Source organism: Coregonus clupeaformis, chromosome 35 (genome assembly GCF_020615455.1).
Source record: "Coregonus clupeaformis isolate EN_2021a chromosome 35, ASM2061545v1, whole genome shotgun sequence".
In the NCBI taxonomy this organism is placed as follows: Eukaryota; Metazoa; Chordata; class Actinopteri; order Salmoniformes; family Salmonidae; genus Coregonus; species Coregonus clupeaformis.
This window is the reverse complement of record NC_059226.1, coordinates 7,467,723-7,488,744: the sequence shown is the minus strand read 5'-3', so window position 1 is coordinate 7,488,744 and position 21,022 is coordinate 7,467,723. Positions and strand designations below refer to the sequence as shown.

The 21,022-nt window shown below is 44.0% G+C and overlaps 2 protein-coding genes across 2 annotated transcripts in view; both read right to left on the bottom strand.

Annotated features, from left to right (window-relative positions):
- Positions 1-12,568, bottom strand: part of LOC121550677 (NADPH--cytochrome P450 reductase) — a gene marked incomplete at its 3' end in the record, with an annotated part of 31,652 nt that extends 19,084 nt beyond the window's left edge. Inside the window, 1 exon segment of the mRNA XM_041863030.2 lies at positions 12,503-12,568.
- On the bottom strand, positions 11,645-18,746 carry LOC121550622 (ion channel TACAN-like). The gene is made up of 11 exons (XM_045211138.1): positions 18,735-18,746; positions 18,473-18,594; positions 18,012-18,071; positions 17,778-17,873; positions 17,111-17,200; positions 16,526-16,591; positions 14,775-14,836; positions 14,419-14,537; positions 13,472-13,540; positions 13,168-13,280; positions 11,645-11,654 (listed from the first exon to the last, which is right to left on the bottom strand). The coding sequence occupies exons 1-11, from the start codon at positions 18,744-18,746 to the stop codon at positions 11,645-11,647; spliced, it is 819 nt and encodes a 272-aa protein (XP_045067073.1).
- Positions 18,747-21,022: the final 2,276 nt, after the last annotated feature.

Genomic DNA, 21,022 nt, shown 5'->3' with positions numbered 1-21,022 from the left:
TTGGACGGGATCCCTGTTACCCCTGGAGCCTTCATTCACTCCCCTACTTCCCTTTTCCCTTAAGTTTAATAAACTTTCTGGTGTGACGCAATTGTGGTCCTCTGGTTGCTCTGTCTGAATCGTGACAGTACGATCTGACCATTATGGACTCAGCGCACACTTTCCCGACATGGAAACCGATGAGCATGAGCAGCAGTTCCAGCAGCAGCAACAACAACTTTCGCCATGCTCATTCAACTCCTCACCAACCTTACCCCCAGCCAGTCTGCCCACCAGCCCAGCCCCGAGTTACCTGCCCCGGGTCATTGCAGCCGCTGCTCCGAACCCAAGATTGGAAACCCCGAGCGGTTCAACGGCGATTCAACCCAGGTCCGGCCATTCCTGACTAGCTGCCGACTTCAGTTCTCCTTGCAGCCAAGGACCTTCGCCACGGAGGGGGGCTAAAGTTGGGTATGCCATCACTCACCTGACGGGCCGAGCTCGACTCTGGGGAACAGCAGAGTTCGAACGTCAAACCCCCCGCATGTGCAACCTTCGACCTGTTTGCTGAGGAGATGCTGAAGGTGTTTGACCTGGATTCACCCACCGCAGAGGCGTCTCGTGAACTGTTTCAGTATTCGACAAGGCAGACGTACAGTCGCAGACCATTCCATCGACTTCCGAATCCTGGCTAGACTAAGTTCTTGGAACACACCACCGTTGGTGGACGCGTTCTTCCATAGTTTGGCTGACTATATCAAGGACGCAGTTGGTCTCCCATGAACTGCCTTCCACTCTTGATGAAGCCATCGCACTGACTGTCAGGATCGACAGAAGGATACAGACCCGTCGTCGTGAGAGGGGGCGCCAAGGTCCACCTACTACCGGCATTCGGAGAGATCCGACTGGGCTCCTGTCATCTACTGCCACTGTTTTTACCAAGTTGGATCTCAGAAACGCTTACCACCTAGTGCGGATCCGGGAGGGAGATGAATGGAAAACCGCATTCAATACACCAACAGGCCACTACGAGTATCTGGTTATGCCTTTTGGCCTCACCAATGCTCCTGCTGTGTTCCAGGCTCTAGTGAATGATGTACATGGGACATGTTAAACAAGTTTGTCTTCGTTTACCTGGATGACATCTTAATTTACTCCAGAAACCTGTCTGAACACACCCGCCATGTCCAGCAAGTCCTTCATCGTCTTCTGGAGAATTCCCTCTACGCCAAGGCAGAGAAATGTGAGTTTCACGTCAAGACAGTGGCCTTCCTGGGGTACATAGTGGCAGAAGGAAGTATCCAAATGGATCCTGCCAAAGTATCAGCAGTCACTTCGTGGCCAGTTCCGGAGAACAGAAAGAAGCTGCAACAGTTTCTGGGGTTTGCTAACTTCTATAGGAAGTTTATCCGGAACTACAGTACCGTTGCTGCCCCTCTCACTGCTCTAACCAGCACCAAGCAACCCTTCACCTGGACCCCAGCAGCCGACAAAGCCTTCAGTACCCTCAAGGTGAGGTTCACCTCCGCTCCCATCCTCCAGATGCCTGATGTGGACCGGCAATTCATTGTGGAGGTGGACGCCTCGGATGTGGGAGTTGGTGCTGTGATTTCTCAGTGGGCTGCGGAGGATAGGAAGCTCCATCCCTGTGCCTTTTTCTCACGCCGGTTGTCCCCCTCTGAGTGCAATTACGACATAGGGAACCGTGAGCTGCTGGCTGTGAAGCTTGCCTTGGAGGAGTGGCGTCACTGGCTGGAGGGGTCCACCATTCCATTTCTCGTTTGGACCGATCATAAGAACTTGGAGTACATCCGCACGGCCAAACGGTTGAACTCCAGGCAGTCCCGCTGGGCCCTGTTCTTCACCAGGTTTAATTTCACTCTGTCATACCGGCCTGGATCACGCAACACCAAGCCAGACGCCCTCTCCCGTCAATTCCAGAAGGATGACACCCCTCCAAGGACCCTGTGTCGATTCTGCCAAGTCCCTGCATCGTTGCAGCTCTGACCTGGGCTGTTGAGGAACAGGTGCTGGAGGCTCTCCGTAACCAGCCAGGTCCCAGCACTTGCCCAGCTGACCGCCTTTTGTCCCCGAAGACCTGAGGTCCCAGGTCATTCAGTGGGGACATGACTCCCCGCCTAGCTTGTCACCCTGGCTCCACCCGCACTTTACAACCTGCTCGCCCAGAGGTTCTGGTGGCCCTCTCTGAGGAAGGATGTACGGGAATTCGTCCAAGCCTGCCCCATCTGCAACCAACACAAGTCGTCCTGCCAGCCCCCAGCCGGATTGCTGCAGCCCCTGCCTGTGCCCAGACGTCCCTGGTCTCACATCGCCCTTGACTTTGTCACGGGGCTGCCCCCTTCAAGTGGCATGACCGTCATTCTCACCATCGTTGACCGTTTCAGCAAGATGGCACACTTCATTCCCCTCCCCAAGCTCCCAACCGCCAAGGAGACCGCCCAGGTGGTCCTGGAACACGTCTTCCGGATCCACGGACTGCCAAGGGATGTTGTTTCTGACCGTGGTCCACAATTCTCCTCCGCTTTTGGAAGGGAGTTCTGTCACCTGCTGGGAGCCACAGTCAGTCTGACTTCCGGATTCCATCCCCAATCCAATGGGCAGTCAGAGCGGGCTAATCAGGAGCTCGAGAAGGCACTGCGATGCATGACTTCACGCAACCCCCACTCCTGGTCGCAGCAATTGACATGGGTGGAGTACGCACACAATTCTCTGACCTGCTCTGCCATCGGTATGTCCCCTTTCCAATGTGTTTATGGATACCAGCCTCCTCTATTTGCCAGCCAGGAGGAGGAGGTTACTTGCCCATCTGCACTTGCTTTTGCCCGTCGATGTCGCCGCACCTGGTCACAAGCCCGAGCCACACTCCTCAGGTCCGTTGCCAGCTACACTACCGGGGCCAACCGTCGGAGAATTCCTGCTCCCACCTACCATGTTGGTCAAAGGGTGTGGTTGTCATCGAAGAACCTGCCACTCAGGGTGGAGTCGCAGAAGCTGGCACCTCGGTTCATTGGCCCATTCCCTATCATAAGAGTGATTAGCCCAACTGCTGTCCGGCTCCAACTGCCTAATTCCCTGAGGGTGCACCCCACTTTCCATGTGTCTAAGATTAAGCCCATCCATGAGAGTCCGCTGGTCCCTGCTGCGCCTGGTCCTCCTCCTCCACGGCTCGTCGATGGTGGTCTGGTTTACACCGTCCCGCCGCCTGCTTCGGTCCAGACGGAGGGGTAGGGGTCTCCAGTACCTCATTGACTGGGAGGGCTATGGACCTGAGGAAAGGACCTGGGTGCCAGCTAGTCGGATTGTGGATAGGACTCTCATCACCGCTTTCCACCAACGGCATCCTGATCAACCTGCAATCCGTAGGGGCCGCCCCAGAGGGGTCCCTAACCGTCCGGCCCGCTCGGCTTCCTGTCCTGTGCCTGATCCTGTCTCGGGACCTGTCCCATCTCCCCGACCACGGCCCTCCGGCTTCCTCCGAGGATGAGGACGTTCACTGGGACCGTTCGGAGGAGTTCTAGCCCTCCTCCGGCTCCCCTCCCTCCCGCCCGGCGTGGTGTTGCTCTTGGGACTTCTGGGGCCGTCCCTTGGGGGGTTCTGTCATGAGCCCTCTCCACTCCACCGGGTTACCACCTTAATTGGTTTCCACTATCTTCCACTCTGCTCACCTCCCCTCTCTCTACTCAGCCTAACTAGCTCCACCTGTCCCTGCTCTGCTCGGCTCTAATTACTCTGCCAGCTGCGCTGCATTACCCACTAACCTCTCCCAGTATTTAAGGCCCTGTCTTTCAGCTCTCCGGTGTCAGATCGTCTGCAAAGCTCACACCCGGAACCTGTTTGCTCGCGCTTCTGGCTCACCCTGGTTTTGTGACCCCCGGACCTGCCTGTTTATTGGATACTCTTCTGCCTTAGGAGATCCAGACCTGCTTCTGCCATTACGACTCCTGACTACTCTTCAATCCCGGTAACTCTGACCAGCCTTCTGCCTTGCTACTACGTATTTTGGATTCCCTTGAACTGTACTGCTGCCTGGTTTCATTCCGCCCTGTTGTGTCTGTGTCTCCCCCCAGGACTTCTGGACCACCCACCACCGGCTTCATAGGGACGCGATCGCTGCCACTGGGGGGCACAGACCCAGCGCATTGGACGGGATCCCTGTTACCCCCTGGAGCCTTCATTCACTCCCTACTTCCCTTTTCCCTTAAGTTTAATAAACTTTCTGGTGTGACGCAATTGTGGTCCTCTGGTCGTCTGTCTGAATCGTGACAGGTAGGTTTATTTGAACCGTGAGAGATAGAATAACAACAAAAAAATCCAGAAAAACGCATGTCAAATATGTTATAAATTGATTTGCATTTTAATGAGGGAAATAAGTATTTGACCCCATCTTAATCAGAAAGATTTCTGGCTCCCAGGTGTCTTTTATACAGGTAACGAACTGAGATTAGGAGCACACTCTTAAAGGGAGTGCTCCTAATCTCAGTTTGTTACCTATATAAAAGACACCTGTCCACAGAAGCAATCAATCAGATTCCAAACTCTACACCATGGCCAACACCAAAGAGCTCTCCAAGGATGTCAGGGACAAGATTGTAGACCTACACAAGGCTGGAATGGGCTACAAGACCATCGCCAAGCAGCTTGGTGAGAAGGTGACAACAGTTGGTGCGATTATTCGCAAATGGAAGAAACACAAAATAACTGTCAATCTCCCTCGGCCTGGGGCTCCATGCAGGATCTCACCTCGTGGAGTTGCAATGATCATGAGAACGGTGAGGAATCAGCCCAGAACTACACGGGAGGATCTTGTCAATGATCTCAAGGCAGCTGGGACCATAGTCACCAAGAAAACTACTGGAAACACACTACGCCGTGAAGGACTGAAATCCTGCAGCGCCCGCAAGGTCCCCCTGCTCAAGAAAGCACATATACATGCCCGTCTGAAGTTTGCCAATGAACATCTGAATGATTCAGAGAAGAACTGGGTGAAAGTTTTGTGGTCAGATGAGACCAAAATGGAGCTCTTTGGCATCAACTCAACTCGCCGTGTTTGGAGGAGGAGGAATGCTGCCTATGACCCCAAGAACACCATCCCCACCGTCAAACATGGAGGTGGAAACATTATGCTTTGGGGGTGTTTTTCTGCTAAGGGGACAGGACAACTTCACCGCATCAAAGGGACGATGGACGGGGCCATGTACCGTCAAATCTTGGGTGAGAACCTCCTTCCCTCAGCCAGGGCATTGAAAATGGGTCGTGGATGGGTTTTCCAGCATGACAATGACCCAAAACACACGGCCAAGGCAACAAATGAGTGGCTCAAGAAGAAGCACATTAAGGTCCTGGAGTGGCCTAGCCAGTCTCCAGACCTTAATCCCATTGAAAATCTGTGGAGGGAGCTGAAGGTTCGAGTTGCCAAACGTCAGCCTCGAAACCTTATTTACTGGGAGAAGATCTGCAAAGAGGAGTGGGACAAAATCCCTCCTGAGATGTGTGCAAACCTGGTGGCCAACTACAAGAAACGTCTGACCTCTATGATTGCCAACAAGGGTTTTGCCACCAAGTACTAAATCATGTTTTGCAGAGGGGTCAAATACTTATTTCCCTCATTAAAATGCAAATCAATTCATAAAATTTTTTACATTTGTTTTTCAGGATTTTTTTGTTGTTATTCTGTCTCTCACTGTTCAAATAAACCTACCATTAAAATTATAGACTGATCATTTCTTTGTCAGTGGGCAAAAGTACAAAATCAGCAGGGGATCAAATACTTTTTTCCCTCACTGTACATACATACATACACACACACATATAAACACACATACATATATATACAGTTGAAGTCTGAAGTTTATATACACATTTACATTACATTTACGTCATTTAGCAGACGCTCTTATCCAGAGCGACTTACAAATACACTTAGGTTGGAGTCATGAAAACTCGTTTTTCAACCACTCCACACATTTCTTGTTAACAAACTATAGTTTTGGCAAGTCGGTAAGGACATCTACTTTGTGCATTTTCCAACAATTGTTTACAGACTATTTTACTTATAATTCACTGTATCACAATTCCAGTGGGTCAGAAGTTTACATACACTAAGTTGACTGTGCCTTTAAACAGCTTGGAAAATTCCAGAAAATGATGTCATGGCTTTAGAACCTCCTGATATGCTAACTGACATCATTTGAGTCATTTGGAGGTGTACCTGTGGATGTATTTCAAGGCCTACCTTCAAACTCAGTGCCTCTTTCCTTGACATCATGGGAAAATCAAAATAAATCAGCCAAGACCTCAGAAAAAAAATTGTAGACCTCCACAAGTCTGGTTCATCCTTGGGAGTAATTTCCAAATGCCTGAAGGTACCATGTTCATCTGTACAAACAATAGTACGCAAGTATAAACACTGTGGGACCACGCAGCCATCATACCACTCAGGAAGGAGACGCGTTCTGTCTCCTAGAGATGAACGTACTTTGGTGCGAAAAGTGCAAATCAATCCCAGAACAACAGCAAAGGACCTTGTGAAGATGCTGGAGGAAACAGGTACAAAAGTATCTATATCCACAGTAAAACGAGTCCTGTATCGACATAACCTGAAAGGCCGCTCAGCAAGGAAGAAGCCACTGCTCCAAAACAGCCATAAAAAAGCCAGACTACGGTTTGCAACTGCACATGGGGACAAAGATCGTACTTTTTGGAGAAATGTCCTCTGGTCTGATGAAACAAAAATATAACTGTTTGGCCATAATGACCATCGTTATGTTTGGAGGAAAAAGGGTGTGGCTTGCAAGCCAAAGAACACCATCCCAACCGTGAAGCACGGGGGTGGCAGCATCATGCTGTGGGGGTGCTTTGCTGCAGGAGGGACTGGTGCACTTCACAAAATAGATGGCATCATGAGGAAGGAAAATGATGTGGATATATTGAAGTAACATCTCAAGACATCAGTCAGGAAGTTAAAGCTTGGTCGCAAATTGGTCTTCCAAATGGACAATGACGCCAAGCATACTTCCAAAGTTGTGGCAAAATGGCTTAAGGACAACAAAGTCAAGGTATTGGAGTGACCATCACAAAGCCCTGACCTCAATCCTATAGAAAATGTGTGGGCAGAACTGAAAAAGCGTGTGCAAGCAAGGAGGCCTACATACCTGACTTAGTTACACCAGCTCTGTCAGGAGGAATGGTCGCCAATTCACCCAACTTATTGTGGGAAGCTTGTGGAAGGCTACTCTAAACGTTTGACCCAAGTTAAACAATTTAAAGGCAATGCTACCAAATACCACTGGGAATGTGATGAAAGAAATAAAAGCTGAAATAAATCACTCTCTACTATTATTCTGACATTTCACATTCTTAAAATAAAGTGCTGCAAAGAAACCACTACTAAAGGACACCAAGAAGAAGAAGAGACTTGCTTGGGCCAAGAAACACGAGCAATGGACATTAGACCAGTGGAAATGTGTCCTTTGGTCTGGAGTCCAAATTTGAGATTTTTGGTTCCAACCGCCGTGTCTTTGTGAGACACGGTGTGGGTGAACGGATGATTTCCGCATGTGTATTTCCCACCGTAAAGCATGGAGGAGGAGGTGTTATGGTGTGGTGGTGTTTTGCTGGTGAGACTGTCTGTGATTTATTTAGAATTCAAGGCACACTTAACCAGCATGGCTACCACAGCATTCTGCAGTGATTCGCCATCCCATCCGGTTTGGGATTAGTGGGACTATCATTAGTTTTTTCAACAGGACAATGACCCAACACACCTCCAGGTTGTGTAAGGGCTATTTGACCAAGAAGGAGAGTGATGGAGTGCTGCATCAGATGACCTGGCCTCCACAATCCCCCGACCTCAACCCAATTGAGGTGGTTAGGGATGAGTCGGACCGCAAAGTGAAGGAAAAGCAGCCAACAAGTGCTCAGCATATGTGGGAACTCCTTCAAGACTGTTGGAAAGCATTCCAGGTGAAGCTGGTTGAGAGAATGCCAAGAGTGTGCAAAGCTGTCATCAAGGCAAAGGGTGGCTATTTGAAGAATCTCAAATATAAAATCTATTTTGATTTGTTTAACACTTTTTTGGTTACTACATGATTCCATATGTGTTATTTCATAGTTTTGATGTCTTCACTGTTATTCTACAATGTAAAAAATAGTAAAAATAAAGGAAATCCCGATATCGCCCTTCCACATCTGCAGTAAAAGGTGGCAGAGCTAGAGCTGTGTTAGTCAGACCATGAGACATCCCAATACTAATTAATCTTCTCATGAAAACGTCTAAAGCGTCCGACCAGTTTGGCCTACAAACTATCATGACCCCTCTCTCATGAACGAGTACATTACCAGTCAAAAGTTTGGACACGCCTACACATTCAAGGGTTTTTCTTTATTTTTTACTATTTTCTACATTGTAGAATAATAGTGAAGACATCAAAACTATGAAATAACACATATGGAATCATGTAACCAAAAAAGTGTTAAACAAATCAAAATATATTTGAGATTTGAGATTCTTCAAATATGGGGTGTTTACAGGTTTTTTAATTAGGATAAATCAAGGGCAGCTTTTTGAGTTTGATTATAGACACTTTAGAGAAGGATTTAATGACTAATAAGGACATTGGGGAAAGTCTGATGGAATGAATTTGCCGGTCAAGGATTGATTGATTCTTATAGTCGGAGTGACACAGCCCGCTGTTTGCAGCCTCCATAGGCCTACAGTGAGGGGAAAAAGTATTTGATCTCCTGCTGATTTTGTACGTTTGCCCACTGACAAAGAAATTATCAGTCTATAATTTTAATGGTAGGTTTATTTGAACAGTGCGAGACAGAATAACAACAACAAAATCCAGAAAAACGCATGTCAAAAATGTTATAAATTGATTTGCATTTTAATGAGGGAAATAAGTATTTGACCCCCTCTCAATCAGAAAGATTTCTGGCTCCCAGGTGTCTTTTATACAGGTAACGAGCTGAGATTAGGAGCACACTCTTAAAAGGGAGTGCTCCTAATCTCAGCTTGTTACCTGTATAAAAGAAACCTGTCCACAGAAGCAATCAATCAATCAGATTCCAAACTCTCCACCATGGCCAAGACCAAAGAGCTCTCCAGGGATGTCAGGGACAAGATTGTAGACCTACACAAGGCTGGAATGGCCTACAAGACCATCGCCAAGCAGCTTGGTGAGAAGGTGACAACAGTTGGTGCGATTATTCGCAAATGGTAGAAATACAAAAGAACGGTCAATCTCCCTTGGCCTGGGGCTCCATGCAAGATCTCACCTCGCGGAGTTGCAATGATCATGGGAACGGTGAGGAATCAGCCCAGAACTACACGGGAGGATCTTGTCAATGATCTCAGGGCAGCTGAGATCATAGTCACCAAGAAAACAATTGGTAACACACTACGCCGTGAAGGACTGAAATCCTGCAGCGCCCGCAAGGTCCCCCTGCTCAAGAAAGCACATATACATGCCCGTCTGAAGTTTACCAATGAACATCTGAATGATTCAAAGGAGAACTGGGTGAAAGTGTTGTGGTCAGATGAGACCAAAATGGAGCTCTTTGGCATCAACTCAACCCGCCGTGTTTGGAGGAGGAAGAATGCTGCCTATGACCCCAAGGACACCATCCCCACCGTCAAACATGGAGGTGGAAACATTATGCTTTGGGGGTGTTTTTTGTTGTTATTCTGTCTCTCACTGTTCAAATAAACCTACCATTAAAATTATAGACTGATCATTTCTTTGTCAGTGGGCAAACGTACAAAATCAGCAGGGGATCAAATACTTTTTTCCCTCACTGTATATGTTTGCAGCCATATTATTGTTTCCCTTCACCTGAGTGGCGCTGGATCTTGGCTCTCTCCTTTTCATGAGCTTGTTTAGAAAGTGTCCTCTTTCGGCCAACAGAAACAGATATCACAGGCTCCAAACTGTCGAAGGGATCCATAACCAAAAGGTCCACGATACTCGAGCTCAAAGCTAACATAACGCTAGGTAGCCAGCACGCGAACAGCTGAGAGGGACAGCTGTCTATTACCGCATCTGGCTAACTAAGCCATGGGTTACTCTAAATAAATAACCTATGGTTCTGATTACGTTCCTGTGTGGAAAAAATATTTATAGCGAAACCTAATTTACGACTGAACAGATAAATATCATGGAAACGATAAACTAAATGACTCACTTTTGCGCCAGCTGCAAAAACCATATGGAAGTTCCATGCATCTGGACAGTGGATATAGCCAGACCCATTTATTTAGAGAGTTGTGCCAACTTTTAGAATGTTGAATAGGCTATTGTTATAATTCTAGACATCCAGTTACATAGCATTATTTAAATATTCCCAATGTAATGTTAATGGTCGCTAACATGGCTGCCATTGAATGTTGTAGTGTCATGTAAATGAATCATAATGCAGAAACCTCAATGGCCCAACTCTCTAAAAACATGGCCCTGGATATAGCATGTTTAGGTATGAAACACGTGTGTCGGATATAGGCTAGCGTTTGGAACAAAAACACATTTTAAAGCACATTAAAGTCAATGTTTTAAAAGCATGAGAACAGCCATAATTCATACACATAAAAAGGGACCCATGAACATTCACTTCAGATGAGAAAATGTGAATGTGAAAAATCAAACTCTTCATAAAATTGGCATGTTGGAGAAATAAAGCAAACAAGAGACGTTATGGATGTTCCATGAAATGGAAAAGCTTTTTAGGGAGATTGAACAAATTAGCAAAGGTCTGTAAATTGGTACATTTTAGGTCAAAACGTGGATAGCCATTTCGAAAGAAAGGCTTGGCTGAATACAAAAACGATAACTTTGAAAATATTTCCATTTCCATTAGCCCTATTACTTTAGAGAGGAAAAACAACCGTTTTGGATGTTACAGAGCCTGAAATCGACATTCAAATCTTAAGTATTTCTTGATCAAAATCTATCATAACACATTTGTTGTCACCTGGAATGTTTCTAAAATGTTCGCAAAAGGCATAGTACCTATGACCAATGTTCCCTATAATTTGTTGGGGCACTGAGCAAATCTTTGGTCTTGTGAGTGGAAACTTGAATGTTGTGGGAATTTTGTGCAACTTCCGGCGCGCATTTACAGTGAACACTGAGGCTGTACCCTTCTTCCAGCATGACTACCAAAGCTGTCATCAAGGCAAAGGGTGGCTATTTGAAGAATCTCAAATATAAAATCTATATTGATTTGTTTAACACTTTGATGGTTACTACATGTTTCTATATGTGTTATTTCATAGTTTTGATGTATTCACTATTATTCTACAATGTAAAACATAGTAAAAATAAAGAAAAACCCTTGAATGAGTAGGTGTGTCCAAACTTTTGACTGGTAGTGTATATAAAACACAGAAAAATCCAGTTTTTGACTGCACTGGGCCTTTAACAGGTGACTTGACCTGGGCTATGTAGGGCACATTTAATCAGCAGGAGCATAGTTAGAGAAATTAACACTTCATAGCTGAGATACAGTCATGCAGAGATGAGTGACGACTCTGAGATTTTGCCAGCATTTCTCTCCATGGGTATGCCAAAATGAATGGCAGAATGCTGTGCTCCAGACTCATGTAGTACTGAGAACCATTTTTGTCTTTCAAATGTCTGTACTTATCCTGTCACTTACACCTAAAAAGCATTGAAAGGCTAAATTCTCAATTTTAACACAAGAGGGCATTCTAGCATAAGGACAAATGTGAGCAAAATGTACACATTGTTCTTTTGAACTGCAGTCCATACATACAGCATGCTATGGATAAAGAAAACAACTGAAAGCTACAGTCTCATACACCTGGTACTTCCATTAAGTTCTGTCAGTTTTCATAGATTACTTATGTTGCATGCATCACATTTACCGTATTATAGCATTCAGTCTGTTGTTATCTGGGGTCAATTCAATGAAAACAAATGCAAACTGACAAATAACTATTCAAATAGTTAAATATTATTTCAATAATAGTTACAACTAATAGAAACTCACTGGTGCACACTTCACTACTGTACTGATAAAATACATTGTTTCCTACACTTCCACAAATATCTGTGGTTGGTTGGAAACCAAATGGATAGTTGGCAAGCTTGCTGCTACTTCCATGCACTTCATCAAGTGTGGCAGATACCCATTTTTGGCAACATAAATTGTCAGTTAATAAAAAAAGAGACATGCTGCTATAATGTTCAATGTATCAATAAGATAGTTGACAAGATTGAGTTTACTAATTCTTTCGAAAGTCTGGCTTTGTCTTCCCCCATTTAGGTAACCCAAAAACCTTACAAAAGAGTGGAGCACAGTTGTGTAATCTGTTCAAAGCAGCTAACGTTAGCTAAGCTTTGCCTAAAGGATCTTGTATCTAGGCTGTACGTTGTCTGCTTGGAAGGCAACGTCAAATTCATAACGTTTAACCATATTTGAACAAAGCATAAGGTTGCAGTACAACACAATACTAATTTAAGTCTAACAAATTAGTTAATTTTACCTTCAAGCTGCTCCTGACTGTATCCCAGCACAATATCAGAGTCAAATTGCTTCTACGTCATTATTGTGCGCCCACGTGCCATGCCTCTCACGTGCCAGTGGTTTATGTACACTGTGCTTTAAAAAATATAATCAGAGAAATGTGATACCACCATGTCCCTGAAAGCTCCTAGAGCTCATTTCGATATCAGCCACCGTATCAAATCATCAGGATGAACACTATCCATCCACAAAATAGTATCAGTCAAGAAGAAGAAAGTAATATTGTTAACATATCCCTAACATACCAGTAGTAATGTAGTAATGCACGTGGCAGTCTCATAATGAAACGTTTAGACAAAATGAACAAAGCAGACTCAGCTAGCGGCTTATTATTGCAGAGTGAGCTCTCTTGACACAGCTGAATATTTACAGACAGTTTAGTGATTGTCAGTGCATGACCTGTAATATCTCAGACCCATTCTGGTAATCTCACACACTATTAAATCTTGGGTGATGCTGAAAGTGACAAGCTGCATTTCTCAGAAACAAAACACATTTGATAAAAAGGTGCAACAGAAAAATGTACATGTTTACAAGACAAATTTATAAAATAGACATAAAAAGTACATTAGTATAAAACACCTTTGGCACATATTATTTTGAATAAATAGTTGGGTTCGTAACAATGTCCAGTTATCTTTCTCTATGTTGTGGATGTACTTATGGTAGACCACACCAAGTGTGGTGGAGAAGTTCCCCATAAACAACACGAGGTAGGAGCAGCCACACATGAAGACCTGGAGGGTGGGGAGTGAGGACAGGTTAGGAATAAAGTAGCAAATGTTCACTTTCATTTTGACTGGCAACAAAATACATGAGACACATAAGGAGCTTGACACATTGATATTGACATTGTCAATAAAGGAAGTTGTCAAGTTTCATTACTTTTATCTGTGAAATGAAAAGAGCATCTGTGAAATGCACTGACCTGCCACTTTCTACACTCCGGGAGCTGGGCCATCCTGAACAGTGTTAGGACATTGTAGAGCTGCCAGAACTACAAACACATAGAACACAGAGGTGTCGCCCTCCCTCTTGCGCAAGGCATACAAGTGCAGTGACATCAATATCCAGAAATAACTTTGGTACTTTCAATACCCTAAAATACCACCCTGCTGGAGGTCATTTTGCAGGGCTCTGGCAGTGCTCCTCCTGCTCCTCCTTGCACAAAGGCGGAGGTAGCAGTCCTGCTGCTGGGTTGTTGCCCTCCTACGGCCTCCTCCACGTCTCCTGATGTACTGGCCTGTCTCCTGGTAGCGCCTCCATGGTCTGGACACTTCGCTGACAGACACAGCAAACCTTCTTGCCACAGCTCGCATTGATGTGCCATCCTGGATGAGCTGCACTACCTGAGCCACTTGTGTGGGTTGTAGACTCCGTCTCATGCTACCACTAGAGTGAAAGCACCGCCAGCATTCAAAAGTGACCAAAACATCAGCCAGGAAGCATATGAACTGAGAAGTGGTCTGTGGTCACCACCTGCAAAACCAGTCCTTTATTGGGGGTGTCTTGCTAATTGCCTATAATTTCCACCTGTTGTCTATTCCATTTGCACAACAGCATGTGAAATGTATTGTCAATCAGTGTTGCTTCCTAAGTGGACAGTTTGATTTCACAGAAGTGTGATTGACTTGGAGTTACATTGTGTTGTTTAAGTGTTCCCTTTATTTTTTTGAGCAGTGTATATGGAATACATATATAATAAACATGTACTATACAATACCAGTAAACATGTACTATGTATACAGCTGCAATCTATGTGTTGATGATGCCCTGATATCAGGTCAATGAGGAGTGATGGAGGAGGATGCGTTTTTGTCATTTTGGTCATGTTCCTCTTAAACACATGTGATCAGTGAGTAGTCATGATGACACACAACAATGCGTGACTTCTCTCTCACCAACTGGCAAATCCATGTTGTGACTCTCTCCCAGGGCTCGAAGTCTGTACAGACAGCCACTCTGGTAATAGTACTGGAGAAACTGGACAAAACCTATTTGGCACAGAAAACACAACAGAAGTATACTGTATTAATACTGAGACTGTTCTACTTCTCCCCAGGTTTCAGGTCAATCCCATTTTAATTTAGAAGATTAATTAATTGAAATTCCTATTCAAAAGTTGAATTGTGCCATTTGTTTTGAATAATGTTAGCCTCAGATAAAAACAATTGTATGCCACTCCATAGTCATTTTATCTCTCACTTAAAGATATTACAGTTGTGTCTTACTTTGGTACAAGCAGTAGGCGAGGAACTGATTCCTGAACATCTGGTACAGTATGCCTTCCGGACTGTAGGACGGACAGGGCAGTTAGATATGTATAAGTAGTATGGTGAAAATTCCATTCTGGCCAATCAGGGGGTAAAAATATGCATTTGGGTCAAGAGTCAACAAGCTACCTAATGTGTTCTTCTTGTCTTGTGCACTCATAAATATGACATAAAAGTGTGCATTTGGTAACATGCTAAACTCCAGGCCTCTGGGGCTACAGTGTCAGCTGGTTTTCATTTCTCCCTTGTGTTTAATTGGATCACATGCGCAGCCATTTAGTTGAGTGATATCATATTGCAGTTTATTAGGTACCCCGTTCACGAAAATGGATCGCTCCTACAGACAGTAAGTCACGTGGCAGTGGCTTGCTATATAAAGCAGGCAGACAGGCATCGAGACATTCAGTTACTGTTCGATTGAACGTTAGAATGGGCAAAACGAGTGACCTAAGCGACTTTGAGCGTGGTATGATCGTCGGTGCCAGGCACGCCAGATCCAGTATCTCAGAAACGGCCACCATCCTGGGCTTTTCACGCACAGTGTCTAGGGTTTACTGAGAATGGTGCGACAAACAAAAAAGATCTAGTCAGCAGCAGTCCTGTGGGCAAAAACAGCTTGTTGATGAGAGAGGTCGAAGGAGAATGGAAAAAATCATGCAAGCTAACAGGCGGGTCACAAACAGAAAAATAACGACGCTGTACAACAGTCGTGTGCAGAACGGCATCTCGGAACACACAACTCATCGATCCTTTTCTCGGATGAGCTATTTCAGCAGACGACCACACCGGGTTCAACTCCTATCAGCTAAAAACAAGAAAAGCGGCTCCAGTGGGCACGCGATCCCCAACACAATTGAGGAGTGGAAAAACATTTCCTGGTCCGACGAATCCCAGTTCCTGTTGCGTCATGCTGATGTCAAAGTCAGGATTTGGCATAAGCAGCATGAGTCCATGGACCCATCCTGCCTGGTGTCAATGGTATAGGCTGGTGGCGGTGGTATACTGGTGTGGGGAATGTTTTCCTAGCACACGTTAGGTCCCTTGATACCATTTGAGCAACGATTGAACGCCACAGCGTTTGGGAACATTGTTCCTGAAATCCCTGTGGAACACTTCCGACACCTTGTAGAATCCATGCCCCGAAGAATTCAGGCTGTCCTGGAGGCAAAGGAAGGTCTGGCTTGCCTATGGAGCAGTGAGGGGAACGGCACCTCCGTACCTTCAGGCTCTGATCAGTCCCTACACCCAAACGAGGGCATTGCGTTCATCCACCTCTGGCCTGCTGGCTCCCCTTCCTCTGCGGAAGCATAGTTCCCGCTCAGCCCAGTCAAAACTGTTCGCTGCTCTGGCACCCCAATGGTGGAACAAGCTCCCTCACGACGCCAGGACAGCGGAGTCACTCACCACCTTCCGGAGACATTTGAAACCCCACCTCTTTAAGGAATACCTGGGATAGGATAAAGTAATCCTTCTACCCCCCCAAAAAAAAAAATATATATATATATATAACATAAATAAAATACAAAATAAAATTTAAAAATATAAAAATACAAACAAATATTGTAAAGTGGTTAACCCACTGGCTATAGGGTGAATGCACCAATTTGTAAGTCGCTCTGGATAAGAGCGTCTGCTAAATGACGTAAATGTAATGTAAATGTCTGACCCGGTACTGTTCCCTGTGGTCTCAGTGGTAAGGGTGCACTTACTAAGTCAGCATCACTCCATACAGGAAGCAGAACACATAGTGATGAAACACCCACCAACCATTGATCCTGAAACAACAAACAAACAAGTCACAGCGAATAAATAGCCACAACGGACAGTACGTGTGAGTTATAGATGTAAGTGTATTATCAATGCAGGATTGTACAAATACAGTAGTTAGTATCAATTCCAGACTGCAGTGTGTGATGTAAATATCCTTACAGCGTAAAATTCCTCACACAATTGAATTGTGAGGATTTTTACACTGTGAGGGATTTTTACATCACACAGTGCAGGTACACGGCAGACGACAAAGCAAAATAGTATCGTATAGAACATCAATTTATAGTGGAAACAAAGCATCCTTGTGTGTCACACAAGAGACTGCATATGCTGGGGAGACAAAGCAGCATCAACATGCCTCCATGTAATGAGGCTGACACAGACACTAGTGTTCTGTTTCATTGGACCACTTGTATAGGGCACACACACAGTGGTGCAGTGTCTTCAGCTGAATGCAAATACACACAGTATGAAGTGGATAATGGCCTGAAGGTTGCCTACAGACCCTGAGGTTGATTACAAACCTGGAGCCGTTGCTAATGAGGATACTCTCCCGGATGGTCAGCGTGCAGTAGTACCACACCAGCAGGAAGTTGAAGTGAGCGTCTAAGGCTCTACCAAACAAAGACGGACACAACCACAAATAGTTCAAAGTCAAAGACAAAAAGGACAAAATAGGAATGTATAGGTATTAGTGCATAATAACAATATATTACAGCTAATAATACAATAGTGGGTTTTTAATACGTTAAAATTTTAGGCAATACTCCTGATATGGATTGTGAGTGAGTAAAATGGCATATGAGTAGAGCCCGACCGATATTGGCCTTTTAACGCTATATCGGTATTGGCCGATAAATCCACGATAACCGATATTCAATAAATAGGATGAAAAAAGGGAATCTCATACTTATCTGAACACTTGTGGCCATTCTCATGATGTGTCATTATTGTCACAATGTAACAAATCAACATTTGTAGCATATTTCTTCGACAATTGCTCTTTTGGATGGCAATTTATGAGAATTGAGTGTGGAAAAAGGACACTTTTTCATTTCCCTGCTGTAAAACAGTATATCGGGAGATATATCTGTATTGGTAAATTTTGTCCCCTAAAAAAATCTAATCCGTATCGGACCCCAAAAAACATATACAGTATCGGTCAGGCTCTACATATGTGAGGTTACTCACCTGTAACTAAATACAAAGCGACATGTGAATGAGAAGAAGAGGAGTAGGACAGTGAGGACCAATTTGAATTTCTCATATTCATCTTTGTAGGTAAATCTGGTGGCGAGAGAAGAGAGAAAGCATCTGTTATGTTCACAAAGAAGCTCACACAGTTAGAGTATGAGTTCTCATTGTCATGTTATGATATTATTATTCTATTGCAATACATTTGTTAAAAGACTGAAAAGCGCTTACTTGGAGTGTTTGTTGAGTAGTGTTACATTCACAATCCCAAGAACGAGACTGAGGTATAACCTGAACAGCAAAGGAGGGAGAGAAGAACATTTTAAATTAAATTTGTTCTTGGGCAGTTGTTTTAGTGAATAACAAATGTGAATTTGATCAAGAAAATAATTATCTACAAATCTTCTCTAAAAAAGAGACAAACTTGCTTTTCTAGTAGAGAGCCAACTTGTATCAAGCTAAACTGTCCTTGATAGATTCCTGGATCCCATCTATCACATTAATTTCCTCTGTACTCATTGTTTCTTTGCATCTAAAGAGGAAAAGGTTAACATGATTTAGTAATAAGTACAAAGCTGACCAACAGAATAACCAGAATGATGACTACAGTGAGGTCTATTACACTGTTATTACTAAATAACATTGAAAAAGGTGAGGTTCCATGTCCGAGTACATCAACTGCGCTTGCTACTCAGTCTCCCAGTGACACTATGAGCTCTTTTAATTTATTCCTCTGTCGTGCTATGGCATGGGAGCAGCTGTCTTGTAGCTTGGAGACCTCCTCAAGCTTCTGTTTATACAGACGGTGAGTCTCCTAAAGAAAAAGAGAGATGGTAAGAACAATTTAGCGTCTCTATAGCGCATTTGCTGCACACTTTGTACCATCTCAATCACTCAGCAATGTGGTTGGCCTGGATATAGCATACATGATGGGATATTTCACTGTAAACTGACACTTAATCTCATTGCACGTAATTTCGGTATGACCATAAAGCTATATCATCAGCTTGCTTGTGCTGAGCCTATTCATTTTGTTCAGGCTAAATTTCACAATCTACTTTGACATTTGTAACGTTACAGAACAGACTCTGTGTAGGGCTCACACTGGAAATTAGGGAAACTCGTTTCAAAATGTTGGTCTAGCTAGTTGTACAGCTTGCTTGTGAGGCTCAACCAACAATATGTATTTAAAAAATAAGGAAAGAGACAGCTACTGAACTTTCTGTATGTTCTCCAATGTTAAAATTTCCCAATTGTTTTCATGTTAATTTACAGTGTAGACGATTAAACTCAACTCCACGATTTACGATGGAGTTGAGCGGCAATTAAGTGTGGGCAGACTGTACACTGTTCTGTGTACTTGCGAGAAATTATTAGTTTTTCATCATGTGACGTCAGAGCTCCAGTTGCCGCTCAACTCCACTGTAATTCGTGGAGTTCGGTTTAGTCGACTACTTAAAGTGATACATTGTAGCAGCAAATTCAATTAGTTCCAAATATCTTTGAAATCAGATAATGAAAATGAGTTCAGCTGCAGCAGCTTTCAGCAAGTCTCAATCTTGCATTCTTTCTTGGATGTGCTGGGTTGACAGTTTGCCAAGCAGTGGAAAACTGAGCGTGAACAACTCGTTCAATCCACCATATAATATTCATATGACATTTAGCTAGATTACTAGTTCAAGGAACTCGCTAGTCAAATCTGGATTGTAAATGTGTAATAGCAGCTAGCTAGCTAGCCTACAAATGACATTTTCTGGATTGGCGAGCATAGCTACCTAGCTAGCTAAACAGTTTGCCATTAGCACACGTTGTGCGGATTAGTTCGCTGATGGGTGACCGGCTGTCGACTTTAGCAAGCATGAATTTCGTCCACAAGAAGTACAACATTAAAAATATTTTCCAAGATGTGAGATAATTAACTTGCTATCTGTAATAGTGTATAGCTATGGAATCGTGACATTGCGTACTTTCGACGAAATAATAAACAGGTTTCTCGACTCATACCCTGATTTTGAGAAAGGATTGCGTGACGATGAGTTTAACAACCGCGTGACGCAGAATGGCAACTGAACGCGATTGGTCGACAGTTTGCCTGGGTGGGGCGTTATACGGGTTTCCATTCGTTGCCGAATGGGATTCCTATCACCTCTTTCTCTAATATCTCTGAAAGGTCAATCGAACTTGACCTAAACACTGGAATTGCCATGGAAACGCGTGGGGGAAAGATCCCGAGTCACCTCCTTCCCACCAGCAAAATTAGCTTACATTTAGGCTGTTGTTTATAAGTGTATTTCACAATATGTTGAGGTAAAATTGGAGTATAATGCTTGTATGGATGTCAACCCCAACACATGTTCATGTCATCATTACCAATCAACTGTATTACAGTTAAAACCGAATTTGACTACCACCACCGATTTATGTATGCTAGCTATGCTAACCAGTTTATACGAACGGGAGCTAGCATTTAGCGGTCACTTCTTCTAAATCTGAAAAGGTACAATATCAAAATCTCACTTAAGTAATCACATTGTGGGCCTGTTACAATATATAAATCATTTTGACGAATATCCACTTTGTTAGATCAAATTTGTTGAATGTGCGCCAATCTGGTCAATGGAACGTGCATTGACTCTTTTACTGCATCTACGAACGCCTTCGAACAATAGAACAGTTGCTTGGGTGAGAAAGGTGCAATTGCTAGGACAGGCGGGAGCGCTATAACGTTTGATGCCAACCGCCTATAAACCCCACTGAAGAAGAAGAGGGGAGCGCGACAACGTCCTTCGACCCCGCCTGTCTGGCACTGTTTTCCCGCAGTTCTGTTAGTCAGTGGTGTAAAGTACTTAAGTAAAAAAAAAAAACATGAAAGTACTTCTTAAGTAGTTTTTTTTGGGTATCTGTACTTTACTATTTATATTTTTGACAACTTTTACTTTTACTTCATTACATTCCTAAAGAAAATTATGTACGTTTTACTCTATACATTTCCCTGACATTGTGGTGGCCGAAGTTCTCGTTACATTTTGAATGCTTATCACACACTTATCAAGATAACATCCCTGGTCATCCCTACTGCCTATGATCTGGCGGACTCACTAAACACATGCTTCGTTTGTAAATTATATCTGAGTGTTGGAGGGTGCCCCTGGCTATCCATAATTTTTTTTTTTTATTAACTAGAAAATGGTGCGTCTGGTTTGCTTAATATAAGGAATTTGAAATGATTTATACTTTTACTT

Coding starts and splice junctions, on each gene's coding strand:
- LOC121550622 (XM_045211138.1), bottom strand. Junction 18,072..18,472: donor ATAGTGTCACTGGGAGACTG/AGTAGCAAGCGC, acceptor TTTGCTGTTCAG/GTTATACCTCAGTCTCGTTC. Junction 16,592..17,110: donor CTCATTAGCAACGGCTCCAG/GTTTGTAATCAA, acceptor TTGTTGTTTCAG/GATCAATGGTTGGTGGGTGT.